This window comes from Mustela nigripes, chromosome 2 (genome assembly GCF_022355385.1).
Source record: "Mustela nigripes isolate SB6536 chromosome 2, MUSNIG.SB6536, whole genome shotgun sequence".
Taxonomy (NCBI): Eukaryota; Metazoa; Chordata; class Mammalia; order Carnivora; family Mustelidae; genus Mustela; species Mustela nigripes.
Genome location: NC_081558.1, coordinates 70,986,068 through 70,998,684, shown reverse-complemented (window position 1 = coordinate 70,998,684; position 12,617 = coordinate 70,986,068). Strand labels below are relative to the sequence as shown.

The window sequence follows — 12,617 nt, the reverse complement described above, 5'->3', positions numbered from 1 at the left end:
CCTTCAAGCCAAGAAGCCAAGAGTAGGAATGTGACTTCCCCTATTGGCCAAGCATATGGCCCTCAGCCCCAGGGACTTCAAGTTCACAGTTCCTGGGTCGCTTGGATCCTTGGGGCCTCCTGTGGGATCCTTGAAGCCAACACGAAGAGGGGATGGCATCCAGAACACTGTGATGAATGACCGATGTGTGGCCTTGGGGTTCAAGAGACCCCAGTTTGAGTCTGGCCTCAGTCACTGGTCTACAGTTTCAGTGACCTTAGACAAGTCACTTTGGCCCTCTGCACCTCAGTCTCCTCACCTGCAAATGGAGAGTGTTGTGGGTTAAATGAAATAACATCTGTAAAGTACCAGCACAGTGCCCAGCCATAATAAGCACTGACACATTAGTTGTTAGTTGTTATTGTTAAGCTGTGTAAATAAACGATCGAGAGTTTCATACTGTGTTCTCTAATGCTTAAATGGAATTACCACACAGTGCCACACGAGGGCGCTGATACGTGCCTTCAAAACGATGGCACTGCCCTTTACTGGGGATCCTAGGGAATTTGGGCCCCGCACAGATTTGCCCAAGGTATTCCATCATTTATGTTGTATCAACATGGAAACCAGGATTAGAAGGACCCTAGGAGTTATTCACTTCTACCCCAGTGCAATAAAGCCATCGTTCTGTGGTGTGATATCTACCTGCCACTTGCTGAGAGCCTGTGAGTGCCGGACGGTGCTGAGAGCTTCACCTGGGCCATCTTGGGGTTTCTTAAAATTACCTAGCCCTAAAAAGTGCCCATAGGACTTGTTTAAAATGCAGATTCTCCATCCTTCCCCTGGAGCTCTGACTTGTTGGTCTGGAGTGGGCCCCAAGATTTGTCATCCCAAGAAGCATCTTGGGGGTTCCCAGACTCAAGACAAGTTCAGGATACTGAATCCTTACAACATTATGTGGGGGTAACCCATTTCACAGATGAGGGGGCCCGAGATTCAGAGAGGTTAAGTAAGCTGTGGGCAGTCACACAGCTAGTGAGGCTTTGAACTGGTCTCCCAGCTTTTAAACCCCGCCCTCCCTCTGAAGCGTCTCTTGCAAGAGGCCAGGACGCCATATCTCCCAGGGAGCGCACCTGGTTTTGGGCCAGAGAGTCCGTCCTTGTACTGAGGTCCTCCATCCTATTCCTCCCAGGTTCCTGGAGTCACATCTGCTTCTTGGTCTCACAGAACCCCTAAGCAAGGGGGTGATTTTTCTCATTCTCAAGCTAAACCTCCCTCCTGTCCTCCTCTGCTTGGCTCAAGATGCCACCTCAGACCTCCCACCCCCACCTCAGTGCCCCTCACACGGGGATCCTGCATCCACCTTGAATAGCAGTGTCCTCTGTCTAGTGGGGCTTCGTCGCACTCCTCAGGGCAGCCCCAGAGTGGCTGAGTCTGTGAGGGCAGACCTCCCGTGCGATGACGAGTTTTACCCCCTCAGGTTCGTGAGCTGGAGAAGCAGTTGGGACAGACCCGGAGCCAGTCTGCAGGAACACCCCGTGATGAGCTGCCTGTCTATCCAGACCCAAGGAAACTGTCAGCACAGGAGAAAAACCTGCTGAGGATCCGCAGCCTGGAAAGGGAAAAACAGGAGGGCTGGGAGGTAATGCAGGTCCAGGGAAGAGGTCAGTGGGGCCCATGGGACCGGGAGATCGTGACCACCTCTGCAGGGCCCTGAGGCCCATGTGGTCACGAGCTCTGAGCCACTCCTTAGAGGCAGGAGACACCTGGGGCTTGGGGGTCCCCCCAGTGCCTCTTCCTCATGTACTATCTGTCAATCCAGCTGGAACTGCCCGACTGGGTCATCAGTCCATTTCCTGAACTTCGGGTGTTCTGGAGATGCTAGACCTGAAATTCTTACCGTAGAAGGAGCAGAGATGGTCAGGGCCCAGAGTGATGATGGCCCAGGGACAGGGTTAGGCGGGCCTGAGGGGAGAAGAGCTCCAGACTGCTGAAAGCTGGGGGCCACATCTCCCTGACTATGCCAGGAGTGGCAGGAGCCCGACTCTACCAGGCTTGTGCGACAAACAGAATTGATTGGCTTGTGTAGATGAGTGGTGTAGAGGTGGCCTAGCTTCAGGCACAGATGTGTCCAGGGATCTGGGGATGCGGTCTTGCTGCCGCTTCTTCTAGACCAGCTTCACTCTCTCCCATGGGGACGTCCGGTAGTCCCAGCCTCTCTCTTCCAGCCTGGCCCCCACAAATCAAAGGCTTCTTTTTCCCAGTGGTTCCAACCCAGTCCCAGAATGAAGTGTCCCCTAGCTAGCTTAGGCCATGAGCCCATCCCTGAGCTGTTCATTGCCACTGACGGTCCAGGCTGCTCTGACCAGCCGGGCTTCGGATCCCTACTCCAGGTCTGGGAGCTGAGTCAGCCTCTCAGAAGTGGGGAGCAGGGCTTTCTCAAAGAAAGTAGAGGAAGAAGTGGGACGGGATGCTGGCAGGTAGTGAGCTTCCTAAGAGTGAGGCCTTACCTTTCTATCAGGGGACGTCCATTTGTGAGTGCAAATCCAGGACTAAACCCTGTGTTAGGAACATTGTGACCATGTACACATTGTGATCTGTAGTACACCCCCTAGTACACCTCCTAGATCATCAAGTGTCAGGAGGGAACAGTGGGCCTGGAGAGGCTGGCCAGGCCAGGTCCTCCTCAACCTTATATGTCAGCCAGAGGTTTGGACTCTTATTTGAAAGAAGTGGAGAACCACCAAAGTGTTTTAAGTTGTGGAGAGACATGGACGGCTGTGCATGTTGGAAAGGTCGCATGGTTAGGTGGGGGCAGGGACACCTAGGTTGGAGGACACATGGAAGGCAGAGGCAATAATCCACTTGAAACATGACCAAGGACCTGAGCCAAGGCAGTAGGACTATAACCAAAGGCCAGACACCTGCCACATTTGACGGTCGACTTTACAGGGCTCAGTGATGGGATAAAAAGGGGAGAAGCACAAGGATTGTGCAGGACTTCCAGTGAGTCTAACAGGTGGGTAGGGGAGACAGAGAGGGAACTCAAGGGAGATGGGAAATTTGAAATGCTGGGTTTGAAAATGTTGGATTTGAGGTGCCCCTAGCTTAGAGTTACACATTCACAGAGAATAGAATATATTGCGGTCATTGAACCAATTGTAAGCCACAACGTGGGTGGAGGGAAGTTATTCCCTGTGTGTCCTTCCTCTGCCAGGTGCCTGCTAGAGCCTAGAGTGTATAGACAGCAGAGCATCAGGTACACAATGGCTGCTTATGGCAAAGATCAGTGGTCTTCAGGATTCATCATCTACTATTTTTCATTTCTGTAATTCACTTCCACAAGGATCTGAAAACACTTTTCCAATGATAATTAACCCTCAAGACCAAAGCAGATTACATCACCTCTTGCCCAAAACCCTCCTCAGGGTCTCAGTCTGGGCTCCTGATGGTTTACCTCATCTAGTCTCTGCCCTGTCTGACCTTGCTCCTGACCTGTCCCCTCTGTCACTGTGCTCTAGCCACACATGTTCTACCCCAGGGCCTTTGCTCACCCTGTCACCTCCTTTAGTCTTCTCAGATGTCAACTTTCAGAAAGGGCTTCCCTGGCCATGCCACTGTCCTTCCCCACCCCATTCCCTTCTGCAGTTTTCCATAAGCAGAGCAACCGGTAAATAATGATAACAGGTAAAATGTTTAATATCTGTCTCCCCAGCTAGGGTGTTAGATCCTTGGGGACACACAGTTTTGTTCTCTGCTGTTTTCCCAACACCTATAACAGTTTAAAGCACACGGTAGCCCCTCAGCTGAGGCCTTATTTGAGAAGAAAGGAAGGAAGGGAAGGGAAGGGAGAAGGAAGGGAGGGAGGAAGGAGGGAAGGAGAGAGGAAGGGAGACTCTGAAGGCATGCCCAGCACTTGAGTTGCCCGTTAGTAGTTGACCAGAGCACGACACAGTCTGGGCTGACGTGCTGGACACGCACGGAGGAAATGAGGCGGCACAGCAGGGTGGCCCCTCCCTCTCTTTCTTGCTCTTGGTGGGGTGAGTCACTTCTGTTTGAACCCTAGACTTAGCCTACAGTTGGCAAGTGGGGCTCTTCTCATGTCTAACTCTGACAGAGCAAGGGCAGCTGCCTTGATGCCTGTGTTCTTGGGCTGACAGAGGAGTATTGTCATCTATTAGTGATGTCTGTCACATACAGGGCAAGATCCCACCTGACACCCTGGAGAGGTGGGGCCCGGGAGCTGGGGTTCCAGCTCTGCTGCCTTGCTCTCCAGCCTTCAGAAGTTTCCTCCTGTCCCTGGGCCTCACCTGTGAGCAGGAGCCTGGGATCCCTTCAGCGTCACTGCCCAGGACTCTCCTTTCTGATTACAGAAACTTGTGGCTGAGCGGAATGCTCTCCAGAAAGAGCTCGAAGAACTGAAGAAGAAGTTGGAGGGTGTCAGGTCCCGGAATAAGGTGCTATCCAGTGAAGTGAAGACCCTCAGGAGTCAGATGGGGACCCTGGTGGAGAAGGGCCGGCATGATGATGAGCTCATCGATGCCCTCTTGGTATGGCTCTGTCGCTCAAGCCTGACGAGAGCCAGTGCCCAGTGCCTCCAACACGGGGCCCCCAGCCCTCCCGGAAGCCCGTGACCCAGCCCCAGGCAGAGTGAGCCCTCACAGACCCCAGAGGCTTCCACTAGCATCCTTCAGAAGCCCATGGTCTCACCTGGGTGCCAGCTCCAAAGCCATGCCTCAGGGACAGGAGCAGCTCTGAGGCTGCCCAAGCACACGTACACATCGTGTTGTGTGGTGTCGGTGCTGGCTGTAACGTGTGAGAGCCTGGCACAGCCACTGGACCTGTGGACCCCAGAAGGGAAGAAGTGGGTTTGGGGGGAGGAGACAGGAGTACACACTGGGTCATTCCATCAAGGAACGAAAGGGACAACTGAACGTTCAGAACAAATTCTTGTCCATGTGACAGCACACAGTCCCTTCTGGGTACTTGGGGTACATGTGGTTCATAATGGTTAGTCACCAAGACAACCCCTAGGGTCATCTGTTCTAATCCCCTTTCACACCTGGGGAAACTAAGACTCCAAGATTAGTTTTGGACTAAGTCCAAAGTTGACTAGTTGGACTTAGTTGACTAAGTCGTCCAAGATTGTACAACTGAGTTCAAACCAGGTTGCTCTGACCATAAGGCCCACTGCTCTCCTGACCCCTAGCCTGGCCTTTTCTCTCTGGGATCTGTGCTGCCCCAGGATTTTGGTCTCTGAATCCCAAATTATGCCCCAGGCCCCCGGGGTGGCCATGCCTGGCTTGCCTGGGGGGCCTGGGTTGGTAGGTGGAGTACACCTCTGGGGATACCTCCCTGGGGAACACTAGGCCAGTGGCACCCCCTCTCTGAGCCGCAACTCCCGGTTTTTAAATAAGCTGTGGAGCTGCATGTCCTCGGCGATCGCTGTGTGCCATCATTCCATGTTACTGCAGATGGCAGGATGAAGGCTGCAGACAAGCCCCAGCCAGGCCATCCACCAGCACTGTGCCCTTGGGCTCTCTGGGCCTCAGTTCCCTCCGTGTTCCCAGTCTCCTTCCTGTCGACTGTCAAGTGAAGCCTCCAGACTGCTAGTGTCCTGGGGGCATCTGCAGGAGATGGGGGACCTCAGTCAGGTGCTGAGGGATCCCTGGCCAGGGGTCCAGGTACTGCCTTCAAGGCCATCTCCCAGCAGAGGGATAGGGTGTCTTCTTCCCCAAATATCTCCCCCACTGGCTGAGATGCTTTCTGTCATCCCGAGAGTCCCTTCGATGTCCTTCTCTACCCCATCTCAGAGACGGAAGTTGAGGACAGGAAAATGGCATGGTCCCCACCTACCTGGTGGGTCCCCCAAGGGCAGGCAAGGAAAGTCCACCTGCTTCTCAAAGGAACAGGTGGCATCCCACTGTTAGGGTCCTGCCACAGCAAGAAGTGGGTGAGGGAAGGCAGTCTTCCCTATCCTGCCTTGTCCAGGGGTCATGGCTGACCTTGTCTGTCGTCTGCCCTCCTGCCTGGCCCCGCAGGACCAGCTCAAGCAGCTCCAGGAGATTCTGGGTAGCCTGAGCCTGCAGGAGGAGAAGACCCGGGCGTCGCAGCGCCACCTGGACCAGCGGGTCAACAGTGAGGTTCAGCAGAACAGCAGCCTCATCACCCAGCTACGGGCCATGGTGGCAGAGCGGGAGGCCAAGGTGCAGCAGCTGGAGGTGGAGATCGGCCAACTCAGTGTGCAGGTGAGTCGGGCGCTAGCCCGGCCTGACATTGTCTCCAAGTCCCAGAAAGTCCATCTACTGTCCAAAGAAATCTCAGCAGCTTCCTCTGCTCTCCACTTATCTTCCCTCAGGCCACACCACGTCCTCCCTCGCTCCGCTCTGGCCCTCAGCTTCCATCTGGCTTCCCATCCCTTCTCACATACCCTTCCTCTCTTTCCTGGTTGTCTCCTGCCTCTGCACAAAACTTGTCTGTGGCTCCCGGTCGCCCTTGGCTTCAATCCTTAGGGGTCCAGGCTCCCTCCTGCATCTTCCCAGCTGTGGTCCTCGTCCTAACAATCCAAGATGGTGGCTGCAGTGCCAGGCTTCATGTTCGAATTCCAGGCAGCGGGAGGGTGGAAAGGAAGCAGTACTCCACCCAGCTTGCAGGGCCCCACATGATGAGCTCCTGCTGCCTTCCCTACTGCATCCCCTCTTCACCCTCCCTTTCCTCCCACACTCTGGCCGCATGACCACCATTTAGCTCCTCACACAGCCCTGCTTTCTCCCCACTCCAGGCCTGTGCGCATGCCTGAAGCACATGCCTTCCCTTTCCTCCCCCACTGCCACTGCCTGGCCGGGGCCCCCAGCCTTTAGGCATTACCAAGTCATGAGCTCCTCCAGGGAGCCCTAGGGCCCCCAAGCTGTACTCCATGCCCCTCTTGGGCACTCTCCTAACTCCCTGTGAGTCCCCAAGACAAACTGTTTTCACCCTGTGTCATCATTTTCCTGCCCCCCACTCCCAGGGGCGCATACCTCAGTGCCTCCTGGCTTGGCCCAGGACTGGGCAGCCAGTAAAGGCCCACAAATGCTATCCAGTGAGGGAGCTCCTGAAGGGTTGGACCTTGACAGATGCCTTACGGGAATAGCCCAGGCTGCCAGGAGTCAGGCCCCATGGACTCTCTGCAGTTCCTTCTAGCGGTAGTGGTGGTGTTCAGAGGGGAGGGGACTTGGCAACCTTGACAGGCACACAAGACTCCCAGTGACAGAGAAGCCTCACAGCCAGGCTGACTGGTATAGCCCAAGGCATGTCACAGAGCAGCCCTGCCCTTTATTTCCAGGGTTCTACGATCCCCTCAAAAACATGGGAGCCCTGGAGCCCCTCAGCTCCAGCCGTGGGCTGGTGTTGTTTGGGGCTGGTGGTTTGTCTCCCTCAAGCCGTCCATCCCCTAGGACCCCGGTGGCTGGGTGGAAAATGCTGAAGTCCCCGAGGCTGAGGGGAGCCCAGGGTTATGTCAAAGGCCTGGGGACAGCGTGTGTGTGACAGTGAGTGGGGGGCACTGCCTCGCCATCCTTGCCCTGCTTGCTTCCCACTGGGAAGTGAAATCTGAAGGAACACACGGGAACATTCCAATAGTTTCACCTCACCACTGTCCTGCCTCCGGACACACAAAAGAGAAGCACTTCTTACCTCAGAGATCATCAGCCAGCTGGGGACCAAGCGTGACCCAGCAGACAGCTGATGGCTGCGTCTCAGGGGAGCTGAGGCTGGGGGACATGCCGGGTGGGCTGGCTCTCACACCAACTGTCCACCCCTGCTGGGGGTCCTCGAGGGACTCCTTCTTCAATCCGGCCTCACCAGCTATCCGGAAGAAGGAGGTGGAGGGAGGAGGAAGGGGAGCCTGGTGAGCCCAGCCTCCACCCAAGACTGTGGCCCTTGCTGAGGCCCTGCCAACCTCTCTGGTTCTGGCTGTCTGCCAAGTCCAAGTGTCTCCAGCTGACAAAGGCAGCTGGGCTCAAGTCACACCTGGCATTCACCCTGCGTGGGTGAGGCTGCCCTCGAGAGGTGGGCCCACTCAAAGTCATCAGTCTCTGATCTGGCCCGAATCAAAGGCCGTGCACTTCCCTTTGGGACCTGAATGTAGAACAGCTTCCCGGCCCAGTGTCCCCCTGGCGCCATGTAGCTCCCTTTCTGAAGAGAGTCATTATTAGACGCCATTATCATGCAAGGAGCGCTTTCACTGCCTTCACCAAACAGGCCTGGCTTTCCACTCCTGAAAAGAAGCCTCTTTCATATCCCCTCAAAGCCCCTAGCTCTAGCCAAGGCCCCCCTCCTGCCTTCTCCGGGCCTCTGAGCCAAAGCGCTGAGAATCGACCCCACATCTGTTCCCTGCAGTATCTTCAGAATAAAGGAGTGGGCAAGGGGTCTGGAGGGACCGAGGTCAACACCGCCTACACCAGGTTCCTGGAGGACCCGGGCCAGACCAAGTCCCCGGCCTCAGCAGGCGAGCACATTGGCAGGCTTGGATCTTCTCGGTAAGAAAGAAAAAAAATGGGATAGAAGGGTTGGAAAATGAATATTAATTATTCAGAAGAAAGCCTGCCTCCTCTGGGAAGCCACAGGTGCAATTTTAAGATGACTGTGGCATTGTCCTTGCAATATGAGGGCCTCTCGTATTCCATTAGCCTGCATCTGCTTGGGGGAGCCAGCTAGGCCCAGATATTATTATTGGTGGCAGTAATAATTACTGGTGGCAGCTGCCTGTGATATCGTCTCTGAGCTGGCCTTGAAACGCACCTGTTTCTAGGACTCCCCAAAAGACCTGTGTTGGATTGCTCAAGGCTCTGATGTCTCCCGGTTCTGTCTCATTTTGAGCCATCAAGAGTCCTGGAAAGAAGGGCAGCAAATCCACAGGACTGCCCAGTCCAGGTTGCTTCCAGGGCCGGTACTGGCCTCCTCCTTGGGCTCCCCGGATCCCTGCTGGCCCCTGCTCTCCCCCCAGGTGAGGCCCAGCCTGCCTTCCTGGGTTGATGAGCCCCTTCTACCTTCACACAGCTCCGTGACCAGCCTGGGCCACACGCTGGTGGAATCTGCTCTCACGTGGCCTTCTCTGTCCAGTCCTCATGGGGCCTCACCCAGGTATGAACCCGGGACCTCGGGGCCCCCATGGTCCCTCCCACCCTTGATCGCTCAGCCAGTACTGCCATCCCACTGAAAGGAGGGGAAACCGAGGCCAGGCCGTGTCCAGGGACTCCTCCAAGTTTACATAAGGACGTGGAGGGTCAGGGAGACCCAGTGCCTTGTTGGAGGTGATAGAGCAAGAAGCTACTGGACCCGAGTCTTGGCCTCTGGCTTGCAGTCTAATGTCCCTTCCTGCTACCATAGAGTTAACACAAGGAACCTTCCAGGGCCTGGAGCCCAGCTCCCTTTCTTGTCTTCTCTTCCCCACAAGAATCAGTCTCTAAGGGAAAAATTTCATGTCATATGGGTTCCCAATTTAAGTCACTGATATCCCCTCAGCTCTCTGGCCCCCTCTTTGTTGTTAGAATCAAGCCTAAGGCTTCAATGGGCTTTTTGTTCTTCCTGCCAGCTCACAGACAAATGGTGGCTTTGTCCTGCCTCTGAGCCCTGTCCTGAGCCCTGCCCCCTGTCCACTGGAGCCATGCTCCTGCTGTCAGCCCCCATCCCCACCCCTTAGGCAGGTCAGCTCAGGCTCTGGGCCAGGCCTCTGTGAGGCCCGAGTCCATGTTTGACTTGCTGTATGGCTCCAGGCAGTGATCATCTCTGAGATGTTATTTCCCAAGAAGGGCTTGAGACACTTTTGGCAGCACGGGGACCGTGGGCCAAAACCAACCCTATGGCTGCCCCACCCATCAGCCTGGGGTCACCAGGGCATTTGGGTGAGAGTGGGCTTCTCTGAGCCACAAGGATTCATGCCACACTTCCCAAAGTGGGAGGCCTCCTGGTGCCCCATGGAGAATGGACAGGATCTGTCTCCCTGAGCTTTTAGTCACAGTAGTGGGAGCAGGAAGAAGGACAAGATGGTCCTCAAGACCCCTTCCAAGCCTCTGTGGCTGTGACCTTTGCCCTCCACAGGGAAGCAGGAGCAGATGTGCTCCTCGGCTGTCCAGACTGCTAGTTCCCAAACTTCCGTGTTGTACACTACACAGATGCTTGCTGAACCCAACCATGTGCCGGCCCTATCTCCTTGGAGCATACCATCCTCTTCGTCAGTGACAGGACAGGCAGGAGTGACCCCAGAGAGAATGTCTACTGGGGCTGGTATGGTGACTGTGATGGGGTGTCTGGGAAGAGAGCCCCTTTCTTCTATGCCCCCCACCCCCTCTCCCCCCATGAGAAAATCCTGGCGGTGAGATGACCAGAGATTTTCTGAAGGTCAGCATGCACATAGACCCACAGGCTATCTGCTGGGTTACATGTGGGCTCTGACTCGGCAGGTCTGGACCCCAGCTGCTGACTCAGAGACCATAGTTGGAGCAGCAAGGCCTTAAAGTGTATTTAGGAGTCAGAACACGGAAGGGTCTGCAGTGCCAACACCTCAGTGTTCAAAAGGAGAACCCAGGGCCAGAGAGGGAAAGAGACCCCTGTCCAAGACCCCAGACCAAGTTAACCTCTGGTCTCGCATGCTCCAGCCCAGCTCTCCCTCTGTCCTGTGATCCTAGAGGAGCAAACCAGGGCCACCAGGGTCTCAGGGGGAAAGGTGAGAGCAAGGCAGAGAGCAGCTTGGGACTTATATGTGCACTCTGGGGTGGGGGTGGGTGGGAGGCAGGGCTCCCCTTCTGTCTGGGCTCCAACCTGTGGGTAAGGGTCCAGTAGGCAGGCCCATTGATAAGGAAGGAAGCGGAGACAGGCTAGATCAGCACTGAAGAAAACTGACCAAGTCACCAAGCCAAGTGACCATGAAAGTGGGCTGGGCATGGGGCCAAGTCAGGGGCTACAGGAGGGCAGGGCAGGTTGACAGGGAGACAGAGGTTGGGCTCACCTGGCAATGGGCAGGGCAGCCAGGCCCCTGGCCACACAGATACCCAGGCCACCCTAGGCCCTCAAGGGCCAAATTCTATAGCAGCTAGCCCAATTCCAGGCCCCATACAGGGACTGGACGGACAGAGGTACTGATGCAGCTCTAGCCCCGGTGGGTCAGCTGTGCAACCAGCTGAGTGAGATCTGGAGACTTCAGCAGGCACAGGAATGATGGGCTGAGAAGAAGCCAAAGGAGGAGGACCAGCAAGCCCAGGAAGGACCGGACTGGCTTCCTTCTCTGTGGTTGTCTCTGAGGATCCCTGAATGTTCTTCCAATCCCTCCCACCATCACGGGTAAGTGTACATCTTCAGATAACCCCTCAGATGACTTTTGACCTCTGCCCTCTGCCCTACCCTGGTCCTCAGGTTCTCGGACTCCCCGGAACAAAAAGGCTGGCAGGCACAGGTGACAGAGTTCAAGGCTCTCTGGCAGGCTGCTCAAGTGGAGCGTGACCGGCTCACCGAGTTTGTCAGTGTCCTGCAGAAACGGTAACACATGGTGCCCAGGCACGAGCTACTGTGGGCCCGTGTGGGCTGGGGGGTGTGACAGCCTGGCACAAGGCTTGGACAGGGACCTGGTCTCATCTTTGACTGGGTCCACCTTCCTGGAGAGTTCAGCTTCCACGGTGTGGGTCTAAAGTATTCCCATTCGCTACTTGTTTGCCTACCTAAGTTTCCCACAACCTTGGGGCCCTATTGTCATAAGTGCGGTTTTCCCTGTCCTACGTGTATTCAGTGGGACTGTCGCATGCATGAGGACGTGAGGTGGGAGTCTCAGGGGAGAGGCTCTCTGGAGCAGTTCTATCAGTCAGATCAGTCCACAAATAATCAAAATCTCTGATGATCAAGACACCTTCCTCAGGGCACTGGGGGAGTTGGTGGGAAGACAAAGGCTTGACGCAGAGAGTTGCTCATAGATGGCTGCTGAGACTTCTCTGGGGAGAGGAAGGGAAGCGCGTGGCCCCAGGCAGTGGACCAGGAGGCATAGTTTTCTCCAAGGGGCTGTTGACAGACTTCCATTCAGATAAATCAGTGCTCCATGTTCAAGTGACCCTTTTGGCGAGAATTGCAGGTACTCAGGCCAACGCATGGCCCAACTGTGTGACCTCCACACTGAAAAATATAGAGGACACCACTGAGTTCCTGCCCTACCAGGGCATGTGGCCAGGGCTCTGTGGTGACAGACAGTAGAAACCAATCCTGGCTACATTAAGGGGAAGGCAGATTTTGGAAGGTGCTGGCAGGCTTCAAGGGGTGGGACAGGAGAGGAGCCCAAGAAGTCTGGGAATCTTGGAAGCTGGATGCAGTGGTAGGAACCCACACTGGCCGGATGGTTTTTGCTTCCTGTGCCAGTGGATTCTGGGAGAGAAGGTCTAGCTGGCCTAGGTCGCTCACAGGTCCTTCCCTGAATGCAGGCCAAGCACGTTGAATGGAAGTACCTACAGGTGCTCACAGAGTGGAGGAAGGATGGCTTACCAAAGGGAAAATCAGACTGCCGTTAGCAAAGAAGGAGTGAAGGCTGCTGGGAAGTTGTCAATGGATGGCCAGTACCTAAGCAGTGAGAAGGGACCAGCTTTAATGGATTCTTGTGTGTGTGTGTGTGTGTGTGTGTG

At 55.4% G+C, this 12,617-nt stretch overlaps 1 protein-coding gene across 2 annotated transcripts in view; it reads left to right on the top strand.

Moving 5' to 3' along the window:
* The window catches only part of CCDC13 (coiled-coil domain containing 13), a 52,349-nt gene that overhangs the window by 26,422 nt on the left and 13,310 nt on the right, over positions 1-12,617 (top strand). For both annotated transcript variants that reach the window (XM_059390767.1, XM_059390766.1), the window contains exons 8-13: positions 1,460-1,621; positions 4,353-4,529; positions 6,021-6,227; positions 8,359-8,498; positions 9,019-9,102; positions 11,371-11,493. In XM_059390767.1, coding sequence (XP_059246750.1) covers positions 1,460-1,621; positions 4,353-4,529; positions 6,021-6,227; positions 8,359-8,498; positions 9,019-9,102; positions 11,371-11,493 — 893 coding nt within the window. The remainder of the gene's footprint in view (positions 1-1,459; positions 1,622-4,352; positions 4,530-6,020; positions 6,228-8,358; positions 8,499-9,018; positions 9,103-11,370; positions 11,494-12,617) is intronic.